Consider the following 21,201-nt stretch of genomic DNA (forward strand, 5'->3'; position numbering starts at 1 on the left):
ACTGTTAATTACAACTAAATCGTCCCCCACGCCTTCACGGAAGGGGAGGACTGAGAACATCGCTCAAAGCAGAGCTCCACGCGGGCCCGTGGGACAGACCTGGGTGCCCACAAAGGCTGCAGCCACCTCCTCCCTCAGCCTCAGCCACCAAGACCACGAGACCCGGGGAACACCTCCGAGCCCCATTTCTCAGGGACGTCGTGGGAAAGTTCAAAGGAAAGGATCGCTTGAATTCCAAAGCACAGGACGGAAACAGACGAGGCAGGGCACTCACGGGACGGCGCGCCACAGTCTCCGTGGGTAAGCTCCTGGAGCCGCTCGGCACCCGCGCACTGCCTCACCGTGCCCCTGCTGCCTCCCGCGGCCCCCACTCCACGCAAAGGTCACCCTCACCCGGCACGGCAGCAAGCTGGACCACGTCCACGGGGGCACAGTCCCAGGGACACGGACCCTGAGCCACGAGGCCCACTGCCAAGCACACCTAAGCGTTCGCCGTTGGAGGGAGACGGCTCAGAGGAGGCAGGGGATCTGGAGAGCCGAGCGAGACGCAGGCGGGCCGGACGCGGCCTGGTCCAGCCCCTCCGCCCCAGCCACGAGTGACGCCCGGCCGCTCTGCACGCTGCCTGCCCTCAGAGGACCACCACCTTTTCCTCAGCGTCCCGTTTCATGCGCTCCTCCTCCAGCCGCGCGCGGTCTTCCGCCTCCCGCTTCCGCATCTCCTCCAGCTGCTGCTGCCGCCGGCGCTCCTCGTCCTGCAACTAACAACACAGCGGCGTCAGCCTCCACGCAGCCCCACCAGCACGAGACGCAGGCACACGGCAGGACACGGGGACAGGGACACGGAGACACACACGCACGCACACACGCAGTTAAATACGCAGCAGCGAGTGAAAGCCGCTGCGGAGACAGAACCTGCGCGTCTTCCAGCTCCACAACCTCACGGGCCGTCGCAGTCCCAGGGTGACTCACAGCTCAGACGTGCCCACAGAAGCCAGCTCGCGTCTGTGAAGCCGCACTCAGGCCGAGCAGCTCCGTGGGAGCACAGCACAGCCCGCGGGGCAAGGAGCCGGCCCCCCCGTGTGGCAGCACCGCCCCCTGCGGACCAGGAGCACCAAGAGCAGTGTGCCTGCAGCACCCGTCTCCTTCCCGGGCACCAAGCACCTGGGTGCCTCCCCCGGCCACCGGCTGCCTCGGGTCCGTCCTGGACTGCAGGCGCTGTGTCCCAGCTCAGGGACGCCCGCCAAGGCACGGGCTCTGCACTGGGGGCTGCTGTCTCCCTCCCAATACGTCTTCCACTGTCACCACGTCCAGACGCTGGTCTCAGACTCCGCACGCGGCAAAGCTCAGTCCTCGTGAAGCAAGACAGAAATGCCCAAGGCCCAGGACGGACTTCCGGGTCTGCGCTCCTCGAGCCCCTGCTGCGTCCCTCTGTGCTCCAGGAAGGAGCCCGAGATGAACAGCCAGGTCAGAACAGAACGGCCGCGCCCTTGCTGTCGCCTCCAGGTCCCCGAGGAACCGCATTCCCCGCCAGCACCAGGAAGAGACTGGGCCCCGAGGGACCCCCGGCTGCACTGGCACACGGCCAGGAAGCCACCTGCAGTTCCTGCCGCGGCAGGAGCCTCGCCCACACGACGCCTGGCACGGGACTTTAATTTCTATGGCACCGCCAGTCTTATAGGAACGTTTAGAGCAACCGTTTAAATAGCTACCTTCTGAATTTGAACTGTGTTTGCATTAATTTTTGGAACAAAAATACACTATTTTTGTTCCTGATAGAAAAAATGTACTATACGTTACGGGACAGCAGCAGCTCCGAGGCCGGCGAGCCGAGTGCGTCACTTACACACTTCTGGGGAGGAGGGCAACTGACCCTACCATCTGATTTTCTCACCTCAGCAAACATCATAAAAGGTAACAGAAAAACTGCAAGACAAAATAAAGTCCCTTTTCTCTAGTGTGACCCAGAGGTCACAGGAGGGAGGTCAGGTGACTGCGTTTATGCAGGAGCAGACACAGGGCAGCGCGGCAGGCCCTGCCCAGCGTCACCGCGCGATGGGACGCGTCCGTCGCCGGGGACTCCAGCGCCAGTCCCGGGCACACACCCCAGGGAAGCAGCCCCACGAGGAAGGCAGAACCGCACTCAGGCAGCGCGGTCTCCCTCGCCCAGCAGGCACAAAGCAAGGCAAGCTGGTGGCAGGCCCGCAGAGAACAGCACACGCTGATACGGCGGCTGCGTCCTGCAGCACGGACGCGGCCTCTAAGAACCCGAGCAGTCACCACTCTCACAGGTACGGGGGCTGTCTTGTATCCCCGGCAGACGGCCGGTCCTACACCAGGGGGGGTGGGGGTGGGGGTGGGGAGCTGCTCTGTGCTCTGTGTCTTGTATCCCCGACGGGCGCCCGCCCTTACGGCTGGTCCTACACCTGGGGCGGGGGGGGGGGGGGAGGGAGCACAGCTGCTCTGTGCTGTGTGTCTTGTAACCCTGACGGGCGCCTCATGGCCGGTCCTACACCTGGGGGGAGGCTGCTCCGTGCTCTGTGTCTTGTAACCCTGACGGGCGCCCGCCCTCACGGCCGGTCCTACACCTGGGGGGAGGCTGCTCCGTGCTCTGCAGCTCTTCATCGCTGCAAGGGGAAAGCCACTGGCCCAGCACTGCTAGAACTTCAGGCAGTTCCTGCCCACTGTCGGCTGGTTCACGTTCCTTTCATTTCCTAAGCTTCTGTCTCCCAAGGACAGGCTGGCCAACTGCCCCTCGGCCTGCGAGGCACTGACGAGAAAGGGAAGCTCCGCCCAGCTCAGAACAGTGCGCCGTCCTTAGAGACAGTGGCCCCAGGCGTGTCCCCTGCAGCTGCAGTCACCCACAGTCCAGGACCGGAGGCCTGCCTGCCTCACGAACCCTGAACTCCACTCCTGGGCCACGCAACCCATCAAGACAGCCCGGCAACATGCTGGGAGGGGACCCTCCGGCCAGCGTCCACGCTGGCAGTCCACGTTCCTAGAGAAGCAGGACAGAACAGCACGCCGGGAGCTGTGCGTTTAGTTCTGTACCACAAAACCACATCCGACCAGGAACTAGACCAGGGCTGCTCTGCCCCGCACCTGCTGGCACGCGTCCAAGCCCTTAAGAAACGTCTCGCTGCATCTGCTCACCCGCTAACACGCTTACCCTACAGGTGACTCAACGCCAAAAACCCCAGACGACACCTGCTCAGGCCTTCACACGCTGACTCGGCCCTGCCCGGCCCTGCCTCAGACCCTGGTGGCGGACAGCTCCCTGCCCTGAGCCCAGGCCTGCGGCTGTCTCATCAAGCATTTGGCTGCGCAGGGACGCCGTGGCCCCAGCGCACACCCTGAGGTCCCCACGGGAACAGTCTGCTCTGACACCGTCACACACAGGGCACTTCTCCCTCGAATCCCCTAACTCCTGCAGCCGGGTGAGGACACCCGCCCCTCCCCCAGGGCGGAGCCGGTTCCCACCTGCAGCAGCCCCAGCCTGCGCCGGCTCCCTGGCTAACAGGCCCCACGCCAGGCCTCCTAGCAGCTTCCACTTCAGATTGTGCACGACTTTTAATCATACCCCGCCCCCACCGGCGGCTGACGTTTCTGAACACGTCTCTCTCAGGTATGTCCCCAACAAGACTTCTTCCTGCATTCGTGCGCTGCCCCAATCGGCTGACGGCCTGGGCAGCTGGGTAACAGCCCCTCAGAGGGCCAGGCCAAGTACACGTCCAGTGGGAAAACAGGTCCTGTGGTCAGAACCCCAACTCCCCCGTGGCTGTGGGCCTGGCCCTCCTGCTCCACGCACGTAACAGGGTGGGTTCTCCACAGAACCGCCCGGCAACCCAGAGCGCACACGCTGCCACTCAGGGAAGGCCAGCCTGCTGCCCCCCAGACTCCGCCCTGACCAGGTCCTGGCTCAGTGGGCTCTTCGGGCACAGTGCCACGCACTCCACAGGCTTCCGGGAGCGGACCTGCCCTCCGTGCACAGGCGCGGCTCAGCCAGCAAGCTCACCCGGGTCTCTGCACCAGTGAGCGACTGCCAGGGAGCAGCAGTCAGACCTGGGCTTCCTACGCTCCCCAGGGTCACCTCCCTCAGGGACTCAGCAATGTGGCCCAGGACCACACTCCACTCGCTCGGCGGGACTGACTGCCGACCACATGCCGGAACTTTCTAGAAACCTGGACAAGGGTCTCGCTCCATGGTGGTGCAAACACACACAGTGGTGAGTCCCGTTCAAGACGTCAGAGAATGGAGCCAGTGCTCAGCGAACCAGCAAGGCGCAGGGACAGGAGCGGGGAGGGGGGCACAGGTGGGGCACTCACCAGGATGCCAGCGTCTAAGCAAGACGTGCGCGGCAAAGGCAGCCAGCCACGGGGAGCCCAGAGAAGGGCAAGGAACATGGGGGGGCGGGGGCGGGGGCGGGGGGCGGGAGGCGGTCGTGAGCCCGGCATGGGGGGATGGTGCTTGCACACACCCAGCAGTGCCTGCAGCCGAGGACAACTGGGAATGTCTGTCCAGGTGCAGGGCGCCTCGCCCAGGAGGGCTCTGGGGACGACCTCCTGGGATCCCACTGGCTGCTGGCTGCATCAAGGAGGCCCTGTAGGGACCTGGGGCACGCCGGCCACTCCCTGCGGCACTGACCCAGGACACGAGAGGACGGCGGCTCAGGCCAGGGCAGGTTCGGAGGCAGTCGGGGCAGCCGTGAGGTTTCTGTGCTGGACGGGGGAGTGCGGCCGCGGTGGAGGGCTGCAGGGCAGGCTTACTCGTGACTCCCGGTGCAGGCCTTCAGACAGTCAGGTGGGCTCCCGGTCTTAGGGCGCGAGGGGCTGGGCTGGAAACGCGAGGGGTGTGGCCGGTGTCAGCACAGTCCTGCGTCACAGGTCTGGGACGATCACAGAGGAAGGGGGCCAGGCCCTGGACTGATGGACCAGCCGGGAGGGAGGGGACCAGCCTAGGCGGCCCTGTCACCAAACAGAGCAGAACCCGCCTCGCTCATCTCATCGGGGCCCCACGGTCCTGGGGTCTGCCGACCACTGCCTCGCGAGTGGCACCAATCCACACTGGCCTCCAAGGTCACGCCCTGGCCAGATCCTCACCGATGGCACCTGCCGCTTCTGACAGCTAAGAGTTCCACAGGCATTGGCAAGGGACCAGGTGCTCGAGTATGGGGTATCTAGGGTCAGCATCAACACTCCGAAATAATTATCTTCTAACAAAGGGAACCGCACCACTTCTCCGTGCCACAGCTCCTGCGAGGTCCCCACGGCAGAAGGCGCCCAGCCCACCCCGCAGGCCGCTGCCCCATCAGTGCTCCTGTAGCTCACAGACAGGGAGCACTGTCCAGTTCCATGAACGGGCACCTTCGTATCCGTGCACAGAGAAAAATGGATCTTATTTTGTGTAAAACAAAATACACAGTGAGAGACTACGCCTGTCACACACGAGGCGGGGGGATCCCGAGCAAGGCTTCCCTCCGGGGCGACGCTGCTGCCGAGCCGATTAAGCTGGTTAGGAAAAGACGACGCCACAGGGACTTGGAAGCCAAGTCTGCTCAGGGACTCCCCGTGCGCTGACGGGCACTGAATGCTGGCCGTAACCGGGTTAAACTCTGGGTCAGAGTACAACTGACAGGGCACCCGACAGCCAAGCAATCTCTAAGAGTACACGGAACACACTCAACTCGGCTGCTGTTTGGCACGGCCAACAGGCCCAGCGTCCACCCATGGCGCTGCCCGCGCTCACTGGGAACTCCCTCTACCCAGACGTGACGCCTCGGCCGCCGCACACTGGCACTGCACTGAGCCCACGCAGACGGAACACCTGAAATCTACTCCAGTGAGATACACTGGCCGCTGTCACGTCAGTGCTCACGTGTTCAGGACTACATAAGGATACACAGAATCAAATTATGACTGAAACTGAGAAGAGGTCAAACCATAAACAAACAGTGACAGTGGAAATTAACAGAGGAGAGTGGAGAGTGACTACGCTAGCAACATTCAAGCATGCGTCTAGTCGGGGCGAGACCCTGGGCTGGACAGCCCGAGAGCCGGGTCTACTGGAAACGTCAGACAACCACCACTACGAGAAAAGGAAATCGAGACAGCAAAAGGATACCAAGGGGAGAACGAGAACATACCAAATCTAGAACAGAGATTGCAGGCACAGCAGTCTGCTGCAGCAACAGAGGGAAAAAAAGAAAGACGAGTGTGAACAGTCGGTTAGAGCCGCACGCCGCGTCGGCACGTCTGCGCGCACGCGTCGTCTGTGTCCGCACAGCCCAGGGAGGGAGGGAAGGACTGCAGCTGACTTCTAGCGCAGGGAAGGACGACGGCCACCCAGTGTTACACGTCTGCGCTCCATCACTGAGACACAGAAGCCAGAAAGCACAAGCGCCCGGGCTGTCTTACTGGAGACTAACATTTCTGACGTGCAAAACAATTCGTACTAAATTATCCTAAGGAACTTCCCAAATACACTAAAAGAGTCTGAAACAGCAGACACTTTAGCCGTTTGGAAAAATCCTGATAGACCGTCAAATAAAAATTCAGTTCAGACTTCCGGAGAATGAAAATCCAAAGGCGGCAAAGCCGCTGCTGACCTCCCACTGCCCGGCCAGGGCCGCACGGCGGGGAACGCCGCGGGCGCCCACGTGTCTGGTGTCTGCGTGCGCACCCGCTGACAGACTGCACCGTGGCCAAGGCTGAGCACCTTCCCTGGAGTTGTGGGGGCAGGGCAACCCACGGCCATGGACACATGCCCTGGGGACCCGTGGCCTTGCGCAGGGAGGCAGCCGCACAGCAGGCCTGGAACGGAATGTCTAGTGAGTCGCCAACAGCTGTTCCTCCGAGTTCAACGGTTCTCGGGATACCAGCAGTGGTCATTCTGCATGGGGTCTGCTGTGGTGACTCTGCTAACGGTCAAGGCCACTGCTGGCGTTCTGTGCTCATCCGAGACGCTGCACTGCCCACCAGGGACTCGGGCTGAACTGAGCGAAGTCATGGGCACATCTGGCTGAGGTGCGTGTGCATTAAGAAGCGTGAACCAGAGACTTCTGGGGAAAATTCAGAGCACACTGAAGAGGGATCCCGCGGCTGGGCCCGCAGAGCCCTGCTTGTGTGAGGTCAAAGGTCACCAGCAGTCGCGGCTTAGGCGCTTCCCACAGCACAGGGACAAGGCTCTTGCCGTCTTCTCTCAGAAGACTGCGCTAAGTGACTGGAAAACGGAAAAGACCCTGAGACTCAACACGACGTGGCCATGCTCCCGGCCAGGTCAGCGACTCCCGACTGAGGGCGCCGACTGCCGTCCCCGCACAGTTCTGGCGCGGACACCAAGAACCCTGCTCTCATCTAGCATTCGGCATTTTAATAATTTATTGCATTAAACTAATTTAAAATTTGCTTTTACTGGAAACAAAAGAGAACAAAAGTTGCTTTCATACTATGGAGAAATATGAAGAAAGAATTCTCAGTATCTTGGCCGGTGCCGCGGCTCATTTGGCTAATCCTCCACCTGAGGCGCCGGCACCCCGGGTTCTAGTCCCGGTCGGGGTGCCGGATTCTGTCCCGGTTGCCCCTCTTCCAGGACAGCTCTCTGCTGTGGCCCGGGAGTGCAGTGGAGGATGGCCCAAGTGCTTGGGCCCTGCACCCGCATGGGAGACCAGGAGAAGCACCTGGCTCCGGCTTCGGATCAGCGCAGTACGCAGCCATAGTGGCCATTTGGGGGGTAACCAATGGAAGGAAGACCTGTCTCTCTCTCTCTAACTCTGCCTGCCAAAAAAAAAATAAAATAAAATAACAAAAAATCTCAGTATCTTTATATTACACCTGAACTAGAACTGCTCACGACCGTAACGGATACTTGCTTTATTACCAACAGGGCGCCTGTTGTAAAGGCTGCACTTCTGGGAACGACACTGACGCCTTAATTCCGCATCGTGGGCGGCCGTATGTGGGCGCACAGCGACACCCATGCTTACACGGTGTCTGTGGACCCGGGGGGGGGAGGGGCAGCTCCCGTCCTGGGGGGGTCGGCTGGGCAGCGGCCAGGGCACGTCTGGCCCTCCAAGCCCGCAGGGTTTGCTCTAGCATTCAAGGAGAAGCTCTGCCAACCCCTGGTCCACGCTATTCTTGGTCACTGACAAACACCTTTTCTCAACTGAGAAGGGTTAACTGTGAGTTCTCTAGCGACACAGCGAGGCTGCAACTGGGTCGTCCTTGGCACTCGTCAGCTTTCTGACCCTGGCTCGGCTCACGGACCCGCTGACGCTCAGCTGTCTGTCACGCAGGCGAGGGGCGCAGACAGGCACAGCCGCGGCGGCGCTCTCCTTTACCCGGGCTCTTCGCTCGGCCTCCAGGCGCTGCATGATCAGCAGGGTGTCCACGTCCTCCTCCTCCTCCTCCTCGTCGTCCTCGTCCTTCTGCTTGGACTCCTGCAGCCGCTTCTGGAACTGCCACTCCAGCATGAGCTTGCGCAGCCGGTCGCTCTCCTCGGCGCTGCGGTCCGGCCGGGCCTGCAGCTCCTGGATCTCCCTGCTCAGCATGTCCACGATGTGCAGCTGCTGCTGCTTCTCCAGCTTCTCCCTGGCGTCCCGCTTCCAGGGGTCGGGGGACAGGCTGTCCCCGGAGCCCAGCTCCTCCTTGCTGACCGTGACGTACTGCAAGTCCCGGCGCTCGATCGTGCGGGGCTGCTGCTGCGGCTGCAGCTCCCGAATGACCGTCTCCTGGGGCCGCGGCAGGGAGCTCGGCTTCTCCGGCTTCGCCTGCGGGGCGGGCAGAGGGGCGAACGGCGCCGGCGGGAGGGGCTGCGCGCGCATCTGGCCCAGCTTCCGCTCCTGCTCCCTGCGCTTCCGCTCCCGCTCCTCCTCCAGGCGCGCCTTCTCCTTCTCGTACCACCGCTGGTGCTCCTCCCGCTTCTTCCGCTCCGCTGCGGCCACCTGGGCCGCCTGGGGTCCCACCTGGCCGGCAGAGGGAGGGGGTGGGAGAGGCAGGTCCATGGCCACCCCCTCGAAATCACTGGCATAGTGGGCAGGAGGCGGCGGGGGCGGTGGAGGCAGGTCTGCCCGAATGGGCTGGGAGACGGCCACCGGGGCGGCAGGGACGGCTGCCGGCGTCTTCCACCGGCCAGGGCCGCTTTTGGTCAGAGTGGAGGCCGGGGTGACGGACTTGGAGGAATGGTTCAGGTGCTCCTGGCTGGAGGTGCTGGACTCCACAGAGGAGCTCTGATTGAGCCACATGTCGCTGTCGGCCTTCTGGTCCATAGCGGACTCCACCCGCTGCCGCTCCAGCTGGTAAGCTTTATCTTCCCTAAGCTCCTCCTGGGAGCGAGCGACACGCTGGGGAAAGAAAACGGACCCCCATCATCTCCGAGCCCAGGCCAGAGAGAGTGTAAACCCACACCCGTCAGCCTCGGGGGACAGCCCTGGAACGGATGGATGAGTGCGCAGAACGGCACCGAGACCGCCCTGAGGCTCACCGGTTCTGTGAGCAAACAGCGAATTCTCTGCACCACAGACCCGACTGGCCCACAGCGCCCTGGCTGCCTCGGACGGGCCCAGCCACACCGCCCGGACTCCTGGAGAACGGACGTGTCCGCCCGTCTCGCTGCGCGACAGGCACCCGGGGCGACTTCTCTGAGCGTTTCATCCACCCAGGTCGTGCCTGCACCCCACAGTGGGCCTGGCTTTCTAAGCTCCTGGACCAGCTCCACACGAGCAGGCAGGGCAGGCCCTGCTCAGCGGGGGGCTCTGCCCAGTCTTAGGGATGTATAAAAACGCAGGGCTAACACCCTATTCTTAACACTGTTCTCCCGACGTTTGAGTACTGCAAAAGTCCCTTTTCCCTCAGACCTAACTTCAAAAAGGACAATGATGTTCTGAGAACCCATCGACTGCATCTCAGGGCCGCCGTCCGCAGCCTGCCGTGGTCACCTGACCCCGCGAGGCCTGGGGGCTTGTGGGCCCCGCGTCTCTAACCTGAGCTGCAACGCTGCAGTGGTTACTGTCCGTGTGCACGAGAGGCTTGTCCTCGTAGCTCGGCCACTGGCTGTGCGGAGGGGCCGCCCGGTCCTGAGACTTGGAGGCGGGGAAGGTGAAGTACTCGCGGGTGCAGGTCTGTGTGGGGATGGGGTAGGCCTCGGGCCTGGGTGCAGGCAGCGGCTCCTGTGAACACGGCACGCAGAGGACAGCACGTGGGCCGCGGGCACACACCGCTGCCGCCACTGAGCTGTTCCCACGCTGACGAACTCTTACACAGAGTGTTACATCGCACGCCATGTTAAAACTTCAAAGTGTTGGACTCTGTACTGTGATAACGAAAAACATGTAATCCTGCCCAAACCCAGTCATCTAAATCTGGTTTACTTGACTAGTATGCCAAAAATCCAGACTGGATACGGCACATTCGGGAGCCATCAACACCCCCAACTGGCGCCTGGTTCCAGCCCTGCCCCAGCCCGACTTCCTGCTAATGTCCCCCGGGAGGCAGCAGGTGATGGCAGCAGGTGACAGGCTGGTCCCTGTCGCCCACACGAGACCCACATGGAGGTTCAGGCTCCTGGCTTCAGCCTGGCCCAGCCCTGCCTGTGCAGCCATCTGAGGAGCGAGCCAGCAGGTGGAAGAGTTCTGTCTCTCTCACTTTGTCTATCTTTCATATAAAACTGAAAATAAAGAAGCAGAAAATTTAAAAACTGGGAAAACGTAACCACTGCTAATCTCTCGGGTGGAAATGTTCCTCACAACCCTGACCCTCGCGGGCAAAGGCGGGCAGGACGGTGTCTCCCCTGACCTCAGCACACAGGTTCCCCGTGGAGACCGACGTTATCTTAGCTGCTGCTCCAGAGGGGTGCGTGCCCTTTCCTCCAGGGCTGGGGGGCTGATCTGCTGGAAAGAGACAGGAGAAGAAAGCTGAAGAGGAGAACAACAAACCAGACGTGGCACGACCGGGTGTCTGCAGGGCTGTGACCGTGTCCTCCCCACACGGCACTGCCGGTGACAGCTCCGGCTGCTCTCGGGGCACCCACAGCCCAGCGGCTGCTGGCACACACTTCACAGGGCCCCAGCGTCCTGTGTCTGCACCACGTCCCTCGGGGTTCCCTCTCTCCGTTAACAGCCTTTAGAAGTGTGAAAACCACTTCACACCTCCTCTGGGAACCGCCCGCTCCTGCTGGACGTCAGTGTGTCTCTGAATCACGGCTTCCCCAATGCAGCTTGTGTTTCTGCTAGAATGCTGGTGATGACAGCCTTGGGAAACGAGGCCCCGGCAGCAGCTTCCATTTAGTAACAGACAGAGCGCAGAGCGGCACTCTCACTGCCCCGCGACCCCGCTTACTTGCGACGTTGGGGCTGGAGCGGTGATCGGCTCTGTTCTTCACCAGTCTGTCGTCACCAGGCAGCTTCTTTGGCTCACTGTACTCCGCCCAGGGCATCGGAGGACTTTCAGGAGACCCGTTCTGGGCTGAGTTGTTATAGAGCTCAAAACCTTCACTCTTGGGTCGAGGTTTCCCCGAGCCACGGCGATCTGAAACTGAGGTCGGGGCAGTCAGTGCCCCACTCGTGCAGGAACCCACTTTACTCACCGGCAACATCCGGAATTCCTGACGACTGCTGCTAACGTGAGAAATATGCTAATTTTCATAAAAGAATGCATTGTTTCTATGGAATCTTTAAAAAGCTTTAAAATACATACACCAAACTGACAACATTTTATATCACAGGTTATCAGTGGGAAAAACACACATTCAGTTCATCTCCTCATAAACAGAAACTCTTGTTTTAAGTAAAATGTACTTATTTAAGAGGCAGAAAGACACAGAGAACAAAAGAACATGGCCCCCTCTGCTGGCTCGTCCCCAGATGCCGGTGACGGCTAGAGCTGGGCCAGGGCTGGGCCAGGGCTGGGCGTCAGGGGCACACTCCGGTCTCTCACGTGGGTGGCAGGCCCGACGAGCCGTCACCTGTCCTCCCAGTCTCCATCAGCAGGAAGTCCGAGTTGGGAGCCAGAGCCAGGGCTCAGACCAGGCATGCACTATGACAGGTGGGTGTCCTCGCCGCAGCCTGCCTGCCGACCCCAGTGAACCTGTACTGGCCCCCAGGGCGACCCGCGTCACCTCCACGAGGAGCCACACTGGAAGCGGTCACTCAGCTCCCTGCTTCCTGGGGCTTTCTCCCGCCTGCTGGCCCTGTGCGTCAGCTGCTTTCAGCTGCTTCCCTCCTTGCTCCCGACTTAGCCTCGAATTTGCTGCTTTTAAACGCCCGTGAACTCAGAGAGCAGACTCAGGATGTCACGCGTCAAGGCCGGTGACAGGCCGCATGGCTTTGCCAGGGCCGCCTGCTGTCTGTCTCAGCTCACAGGAGGCCCGGGCGCTCAGACACGCCTCCGAGCGCTGACCTGTGACGAGGGGGGCCCTGCCCAGGCCCCCGGACGGCGGCTGCCGCGCTCAGCAGGCGTCTCGGGACCCGCGGGAAGGGGCGCGATGGCGGGAGGGGAATGCTCTGGGATTCTCTGCTGCAGGTTCTGCATCCTTTCAACAAATTCTAGACGTGTCCTCGTTTTATTAAGTTTTTGGTAGAATCTCAAAACCACAGTTCCCAAAACAAACTACATAAATCAACGAGCTCTTCAAGCAAGTGAACTGCACAGGAGGACCATCAGGCTTTACCTCAGAACATGCAGAAACGTAGCTGCTCCCGAAGAAATCGACGTGAGAACTGAACTCGCTGCCTTTCAGAGACTGGCCTCCGCCCTGGCCTCCCGAGACTGAGAGCCCACGGACGCCCTCACTACGCGCGCTCGCTCGGAGCCCCGCGATGGAAGCTCCCAGCACCACTCAGCCGCGGGGGCGGAGTCAGACGGCTCTGGGGGCAGGGGAGCAGCTGGTGAATGCTGGGGTGGCCCCGAGGGAACCCGGCTCCAGGGGAATATGGAGCCCCTTACTCCTGACCCCCGGGCACTGGGACGACCGCCAGTACCCAACTCCACAGACTGTGTGACATTACAACAGGTCACGGGCCGGCACTGTGGCCAAGTAGCCTAAGCCTCAGCCTCCGGCACCGGCATCCCATATGGGTACCAGTTTATGTCCCGGCTGCTCCTCTTCCAATCCAGCTCTCTGCTGCGGCCTGGGAACGCAGTGGAAGATGGCCCAAGTGCTTGGGCCCCTGCACACACGTGGGAGATGTGGAAGAAGCTCCTGGCTCCTGGCTTTGGATCGGCCCAGCTATGGCCATTGCGGCCATCTGGGGAGTGAACCAGCGGATGATGACCTATCTCTCTGTCTCTCCCTCTTTAACTGTGCCTCTCAAATAAATTAAATAAATCCTTTAAACAAGACAAACCCCTTAACCAGCTATAAAAGACAAGGCACGCGGTGGAGTCAGTAAAGCCGGCGCCCCCTGCCGGCGCTTACTTCTCTGCATCATGGGGGACGGCTGGTTGAGGAGGGTCGCCAGGCCGTGGTAGATGGCACCTTGCTTCGCCACTTCAAGTGTCACCACAGAACTCGTCCTTGTCATGAGCTCCGCAGCCCTGGGAAGAGAGCATCACGGGAGTGAAGTGAGACTCGGGGCTGAGCTGACAGCCACGGCACAGGCGCACAGCCGCGGCCCCGCCCCTGTGACCCGGCGCAGGTGCACAGCCGCGGCCCCGCCCCGGTGGCCCGGCGCAGGTGCACAGCCGCGGCCCCGCCCCGGTGACACCGCGCAGGTGCACAGCCGCGGCCCCGCCCCGGTGACCCGGCGCAGGTGCACAGCCGCGGCCCCGCCCCGGTGACCCGGCGCAGGTGCACAGCCGCGGCCCCGCCCCGGTGACCCGGCGCAGGTGCACAGCCGCGGCCCCGCCCCGGTGACACCGCGCAGGTGCACAGCCGCGGCCCCGCCCCGGTGACGCGGCACGCAGAACTCCAGCAAGTGCCAGCAGCACTTTTTTTTTTAAGCATCAAAGCAGCTGCTGTAGACTACAATCCACGTTTATATTTGTTAACAGATACAAGTCAGGGACACTCAGAGTCCACAATAACAAAGCAAAGTGTCTCAGCACTATTTTCCATTTTCTAATTCTGAGATTTAATAAAAAATGTCATCTAAAAATGCTAATACTAAGCTTCTAGCAAAGAAGTAAGCTGTACCTTTCCTGAGAGAGTCCGACGAGGCTTCGTCCATCCACACTGAGGAGCTGGTCCCCTGCAGCCAACCGTCCATCCTGCGCGTGTCCAACAGGTGGGGGGGGGGCAACGGTAAGTACACAGCCTGTCTGCACTGTGCAGTCCCCTGCAGCTAAGTGCCCGGCCTGCACACGTCCAGCAGGGGTGTGGGGGGGGGAGGGACCTGTCTGCACTGTGCAGTCCCCTGCAGCTAAGTGCCCGGCCTGCACACGTCCAGCAGGGGTGTGGGGGGGGGAGGGACCTGTCTGCACTGTGCAGTCCCCTGCAGCTAAGTGCCCGGCCTGCACACGTCCAGCAGGGGTGTATGTGGGGGGAGGGACCTGTCTGCACTGTGCAGTCCCCTGCAGCTAACCGCCCGGCCTGCACACGTCCAGCAGGAGTGGGGGGGGGGGGGAGGGACCTGTCTGCACTGTGCAGTCCCCTGCAGCTAAGTGCCCGGCCTGCACACGTCCAGCAGGGGTGTGTGTGAGGGGGGAGGGACCTGTCTGACTGCAGTCCCCTGAAGCTAAGTGCCCGACCTGCACACGTCCAGCAGGGGTGTGGGGGGGGAGGGACCTGTCTGACTGCAGTCCCCTGCAGCTAAGTGCCCGGCCTGCACACGTCCAGCAGGGGTGTGTGTGTGGGGGGAGGGACCTGTCTGCACTGTGCAGTCCCCTGCAGCTAACTGCCCGGCCTGCAACGTCCAGCAGGGGTGTGTGTGAGGGGGAGGGACCTGTCTGACTGCAGTCCCCTGCAGCTAAGTGCCCGGCCTGCACACGTCCAGCAGGGGTGTGGGGGGGGGAGGGACCTGTCTGCACTGTGCAGTCCCCTGCAGCTAACTGCCCGGCCTGCACACGTCCAGCAGGGGTGTGGGGGGGGAGGGACCTGTCTGACTGCAGTCCCCTGCAGCTAAGTGCCCGGCCTGCACACGTCCAGCAGGAGTGTGGGGGGGGGGGGAGGGACCTGTCTGCACTGTGCAGTCCCCTGCAGCTAAGTGCCCGGCCTGCACACGTCCAGCAGGGGTGTGTGTGAGGGGGGAGGGACCTGTCTGACTGCAGTCCCCTGCAGCTAAGTGCCCGACCTGCACACGTCCAGCAGGGGTGTGGGGGGGGAGGGACCTGTCTGACTGCAGTCCCCTGCAGCTAAGTGCCCGGCCTGCACACGTCCAGCAGGGGTGTGGGGGGGGGGAGGGACCTGTCTGCACTGTGCAGTCCCCTGCAGCTAACTGCCCGGCCTGCACACGTCCAGCAGGGGTGTGTGTGAGGGGGGAGGGACCTGTCTGACTGCAGTCCCCTGCAGCTAAGTGCCCGGCCTGCACACGTCCAGCAGGGGTGTGGGGGGGGGGAGGGACCTGTCTGCACTGTGCAGTCCCCTGCAGCTAACTGCCCGGCCTGCACACGTCCAGCAGGGGTGTGGGGGGGGAGGGACCTGTCTGACTGTGCAGTCCCCTGCAGCTAACTGCCCGGCCTGCACACGTCCAGCAGGGGTGTGGGGGGGGGAGGGACCTGTCTGCACTGTGCAGTCCCCTGCAGCTAAGTGCCCGGCCTGCACACGTCCAGCAGGGGTGTGGGGGGCGAGGGACCTGTCTGACTGTGCAGTCCCCTGCAGCTAACTGCCCGTCCTGCACACGTCCAGCAGGGGTGTGAGGGGGGAGGGACCTGTCTGACTGTGCAGTCCCCTGCAGCTAACTGCCCGTCCTGCACACGTCCAGCAGGGGTGTGGGGGGGGAGGGACCTGTCTGACTGTGCAGTCCCCTGCAGCTAACCGCCCGGCCTGCACACGTCCAGCAGGGGTGTGTGTGGGGGGAGGGGACCTGTCTGCACTGTGCAGTCCCCTGCAGCTAAGTGCCCGGCCTGCACACGTCCAGCAGGGGTGTGTGTGAGGGGGGAGGGACCTGTCTGCACTGTGCAGTCCCCTGCAGCTAACTGCCTGGCCTGCACACGTCCAGCAGGGGTGGGGGGGGAGGGACCTGTCTGCACTGTGCAGTCCCCTGCAGCTAACTGCCCGGCCTGCACACGTCCAGCAGGGGTGGGGGGGGGAGGGACCTGTCTGACTGTGCAGTCCCCTGCAGCTAACCGCCCGGCCTGCACACGTCCAGCAGGGGTGTATGTGGGGGGAGGGGACCTGTCTGCACTGTGCAGTCCCCTGCAGCTAACTGCCCGGCCTGCACACGTCCAGCAGGGGTGTGGGGGGGGAGGGACCTGTCTGACTGTGCAGTCCCCTGCAGCTAACCGCCCGGCCTGCACACGTCCAGCAGGGGTGTATGTGGGGGGAGGGGACCTGTCTGCACTGTGCAGTCCCCTGCAGCTAACCGCCCGGCCTGCACACATCCAGCAGGGGTGTGGGGGGGGAGGGACCTGTCTGACTGTGCAGTCCCCTGCAGCTAACTGCCCGGCCTGCACACGTCCAGCAGGGGTGTATGTGGGGGGAGGGGACCTGTCTGCACTGTGCAGTCCCCTGCAGCTAACCGCCCGGCCTGCACACATCCAGCAGGGGTGTGGGGGGGGAGGGACCTGTCTGACTATGCAGTCCCCTGCAGCTAACTGCCCGACCTGCACACGTCCAGCAGGGGTGTATGTGGGGGGAGGGGACCTGTCTGACTGTGCAGTCCCCTGCAGCTAACCGCCCGGCCTGCACACGTCCAGCAGGGGTGTATGTGGGGGGAGGGGACCTGTCTGCACTGTGCAGTCCCCTGCAGCTAACTGCCCGGCCTGCACACGTCCAGCAGGGGTGTGGGGGGGGAGGGACCTGTCTGACTGTGCAGTCCCCTGCAGCTAACCGCCCGGCCTGCACACGTCCAGCAGGGGTGTATGTGGGGGGAGGGGACCTGTCTGCACTGTGCAGTCCCCTGCAGCTAACCGCCCGGCCTGCACACATCCAGCAGGGGTGTGGGGGGGGAGGAACCTGTCTGACTGTGCAGTCCCCTGCAGCTAACTGCCCGGCCTGCACACGTCCAGCAGGGGTGTGTGTGTGGGGGGGGGGGAGGGACCTGTCTGCACTGTGCAGTCCCCTGCAGCTAACTGCCCGGCCTGCACACATCCAGCAGGGGTGTGAGGGGGGAGGGACCTGTCTGACTGCAGTCCCCTGCAGCTAAGTGCCCGGCCTGCACACGTCCAGCAGGGGTGTGTGTGTGGGGGGGGGAGGGACCTGTCTGCACTGTGCAGTCCCCTGCAGCTAACTGCCCGGCCTGCACACGTCCAGCAGGGGTGTGGGGGGGGAGGGACCTGTCTGCACTGTGCAGTCCCCTGCAGCTAACTGCCCGGCCTGCACACGTCCAGCAGGGGTGGGGGGGGGAGGGACCTGTCTGACTGTGCAGTCCCCTGCAGCTAACCGCCCGGCCTGCACACGTCCAGCAGGGGTGTATGTGGGGGGAGGGGACCTGTCTGCACTGTGCAGTCCCCTGCAGCTAACTGCCCGGCCTGCACACGTCCAGCAGGGGTGGGGGGGGGGAGGGACCTGTCTGACTGTGCAGTCCCCTGCAGCTAACCGCCCGGCCTGCACACGTCCAGCAGGGGTGTATGTGGGGGGAGGGGACCTGTCTGCACTGTGCAGTCCCCTGCAGCTAACCGCCCGGCCTGCACACGTCCAGCAGGGGTGTATGTGGGGGAGGGGACCTGTCTGCACTGTGCAGTCCCCTGCAGCTATCTGCCCGGCCTGCACACATCCAGCAGGGGTGTGGGGGGGGAGGGACCTGTCTGACTGTGCAGTCCCCTGCAGCTAACTGCCCGGCCTGCACACGTCCAGCAGGGGTGTGTGTGAGGGGGGAGGGACCTGTCTGCACTGTGCAGTCCCCTGCAGCTAAGTGCCCGGCCTGCACACGTCCAGCAGGGGTGTGTGGGGGGGGACCTGTCTGACTGCAGTCCCCTGCAGCTAAGTGCCCGGCCTGCACACGTCCAGCAGGGGTGTGGGGGGGGGAGGGACCTGTCTGCACTGTGCAGTCCCCTGCAGCTAACTGCCCGGCCTGCACACGTCCAGCAGGGGTGGGGGGGGGGGAGGGACCTGTCTGCACTGTGCAGTCCCCTGCAGCTAAGCATCGGTGGCACCGTGGATCGCTCTTCCACAAGGATACTGACCACGTCCGCCGCGCCTCCTTTCACCACAGACTTCACGTAGATTCCCAGTTTGTCCTGGCCCGCGCCCTAAGTAAGAGCAAGGCAGAAATACCACTCTAAACACAGCCGGGAGAAACACACTGCACAGAGCCCCACAGGACACAGACAATACAATTCCTAGTTGTACAGGAAAACTAGAAATATAGAAACTACGTTAATAGCATTTATCCTCTATTTGGTAAAACTAAAAACAGAAAATGTGTCTATTTTACTTAAAAGGAAAGAATATCTGAAAAATCAGTTATTCATGAACACCCCAGAGCACAGGCAGAGTTCATGTCACAGCTCTGAGCAGCTACAGGCACACGCAAACGGCCAGCTGCACACACAGCATGTAGCAGGAGCTACAGGCACACGCAGACGGCCAGCTGCACACACAGCGTGTAGGAGGAGCTACAGGCACACACACGCAAACGGCCAGCTGCACACACAGCGTGTAGCAGGAGCTACAGGCACACGCAAACGGCCAGCTGCACACACAGCGTGTAGGAGGAGCTACAGGCACACACACGCAAACGGCCAGCTGCACACACAGCGTGTAGCAGGAGCTACAGGCACACGCAGACGGCCAGCTGCACACACAGCGTGTAGCTACTTTAACACATTTTAATTCATCTGAAGCGGCTTTTCTGCGGGGTCTTGACATTTCAACTTTACCACGCCCCTCACACTCTCGTTCTTTTCCCACATATCCTGTAGTTCAGATTTTAAAATGGAAAGAAATTTATTGTGGCAAACAAAGATAATTATGCAGAAAGCATATATTATAGGCCTAAATAAATATTAAAGCAGCAAGACCCAGTCCCCATAGAACTGTCTTACTATGTAAGAGTAACGGACCTCTGTGAGCTATGAGTACTGCATTTGTATACACACACGTTACAAAAACCGCAACTCCAGGGTCAGTGCTGTGGCACAGCAGGTAAAGCTGCCACCTGAGACGCTGGCAGCCCATGTGGTGCCAGTTCAAGTCCTGGCTGCTCCCTACCAATGAACCTGCTAAGTGCAGAGAAGACGCCCAAGTACCCGGGCCCGTCACCCACGTGAGAGTCCTGGAAAAAGCTCCTGGCTCCTGGATTCAGTCTGGCCCAGCCTCAGCCATCGTGGGTGAACCAGTGGGTGAACCAGTGGACAGAAGACCTCTCCCCGGCCCCTCAACCCCGCTTTTGTCTGGAACTCTGCCTTTCAAATAAATGAATACATCTTTTAAAAAGGGTGATTTCAGTAAATCAATGAGAACAAATTTTCTAGGAAACTATTCACATTTTACTCTTAAAACCGACAGTTTACGTGTACAAAGCACCCCTGACCACAGGGCTACCCGGCTCCCTTTCTCTGGGAGGGGGGGTGGGGTGGGGTGGGGGTCACGAATGCTGCAGCCACTGCTTTGTGTGCCACCTTCTGGAAACTCACATCCCCTACATTCTGAAAACATCACACAACTTCTTCATTTAACCAAACAACTCCATGTTGGGAAGCTGTGGTTCCACGGCCCACACAGGGTGGAAACAAACACTTCCGTGGCACCTGACCCCGGACCAGCCCCGCTTCCGTGGCACCTGACCCCGGACCAGCCCCACTTCTGTGGCACCTGACCCCAGACCACAGTTCTCCCGACCTGCTCAGCCACGTCCACACATCTCTCCTAGGTAGCCGGCATACTCCCTGCTCTAACCTCCCACCCAGCCCAAACATGCAGCTGCCTGCTGAACACCAGGCAGGCCTCTCCCTTACCTGTTGTGGCTACAACTGAAAACACACACACACACACACACACACACACACACACACCCCTCGATCTAACACAGGATGTTGCGAAACAGAAGGCTGGAGCAGTGTGGGGAATGGAGTAAGGGCTGCATGGGAACTAAATAATTCCTTTTTTTTGGTAAACGTATAACTTTACTAAAATCAAACATTAAAACACGGGTCTGGGGCTGTGGCGTAGTGGATCAAGCCACCACGTGCAGTGCCATCACCCACATGGGTGCCGGTCTGTAGCCGGCTGTTCGTCTCCGAGCCAGCTCTCCGCTCATGGCCTGCGAAAGCAGCAGCAGAGCGTGGCAGACCTGGAAGCAGCTCCCGGGTCCTGGCTCCCGGCTCCAGCCCAGCCCAGCCCAGCCCAGCCCTGGCTGTCGCAGCCATTTGGGGAGCGATCAGCAGATGGAAGATCTCTCTCTGCTTCTCCCTTTCTCTGTCATTCTTTCAAATAAGTAAATAATTAAAAAAAAAAAAAAGTTAAAACAAAAACTGCCCAGCACTGCCAACACCTAGACCCAAGGGCCTTGGATGGCTCCTTCTGCCCTAAATACACACACACACGCACTCCCTGTCTCTCCTGAACAGCTGGCGAAGCCCGCACACTTTTATATTGACTTTGAAATGTCAAAATAAGAAGTCCGACGTGCAGGTGGCGCCCGCGACGTCGCCGAGAGCCCAGGCTCCCACCGGACTGCATCCAGGCCGGGGCAGCCTCCTTGAGCCTGCGGAGCTAAGGCACAGGAGAGCAAACGACGGCTGAGACGAAACCCCCCGCCAACCAGTGAAACGGCGCTCCCAACCCCCGAGTGACAGCTCAGCCGCTGAATCACTCAGCAGTCGGCCAACCGTGCCGACACTGGCCAACGCAGACAGCGTGGCCCCAGGGGCTCCTCGCACCGCAGGGGCAGCTGTCCAGTGGTCTTGCGGTCGTGTGCTCTCAGCAAACGCACGTGGCTTCACATCCCTTTAGGCCGAGTCCAGGCCACTCTCTGTCTGCTTCCCACCCGACTGGCGGCCGAACGTCAGATTCCCAACTGGTCCAGTGAAGGAGCCCGCAGCAGTCGCATGCCATTCTCTTTTGGTTAATGCAACCCTGATTTTGCAATTTAAAAATAAAAAGCATCTTTTTAATAACAAAACCAATTACTACCATCTCTGACAAGAAAAATGTTTACAGCAATACTGGCAATA

At 61.4% G+C, this 21,201-nt stretch overlaps 1 protein-coding gene across 22 annotated transcripts in view; it reads right to left on the minus strand.

Moving 5' to 3' along the window:
• The window catches only part of AFDN (afadin, adherens junction formation factor), a 147,461-nt gene that overhangs the window by 7,569 nt on the left and 118,691 nt on the right, over window positions 1-21,201 (minus strand). For 10 of the 22 annotated variants that reach the window (XM_070074581.1, XM_051841895.2, XM_070074582.1 and 7 more), the window contains 9 exons: window positions 18,211-18,276; window positions 14,123-14,196; window positions 13,406-13,524; window positions 11,329-11,523; window positions 10,786-10,880; window positions 9,975-10,160; window positions 8,334-9,335; window positions 6,141-6,176; window positions 645-758 (listed from right to left, as the gene is read on the minus strand). In XM_070074581.1, coding sequence (XP_069930682.1) covers window positions 645-758; window positions 6,141-6,176; window positions 8,334-9,335; window positions 9,975-10,160; window positions 10,786-10,880; window positions 11,329-11,523; window positions 13,406-13,524; window positions 14,123-14,196; window positions 18,211-18,276 — 1,887 coding nt within the window. The remainder of the gene's footprint in view (window positions 1-644; window positions 759-6,140; window positions 6,177-8,333; window positions 9,336-9,974; window positions 10,161-10,785; window positions 10,881-11,328; window positions 11,524-13,405; window positions 13,525-14,122; window positions 14,197-18,210; window positions 18,277-21,201) is intronic. The other 12 variants (XM_051841909.2, XM_051841907.2, XM_051841910.2 and 9 more) reach the window with 5 other exon arrangements.

The sequence above is a fragment of the Oryctolagus cuniculus genome, chromosome 5 (genome assembly GCF_964237555.1).
Source record: "Oryctolagus cuniculus chromosome 5, mOryCun1.1, whole genome shotgun sequence".
Taxonomy (NCBI): domain Eukaryota; kingdom Metazoa; phylum Chordata; class Mammalia; order Lagomorpha; family Leporidae; genus Oryctolagus; species Oryctolagus cuniculus.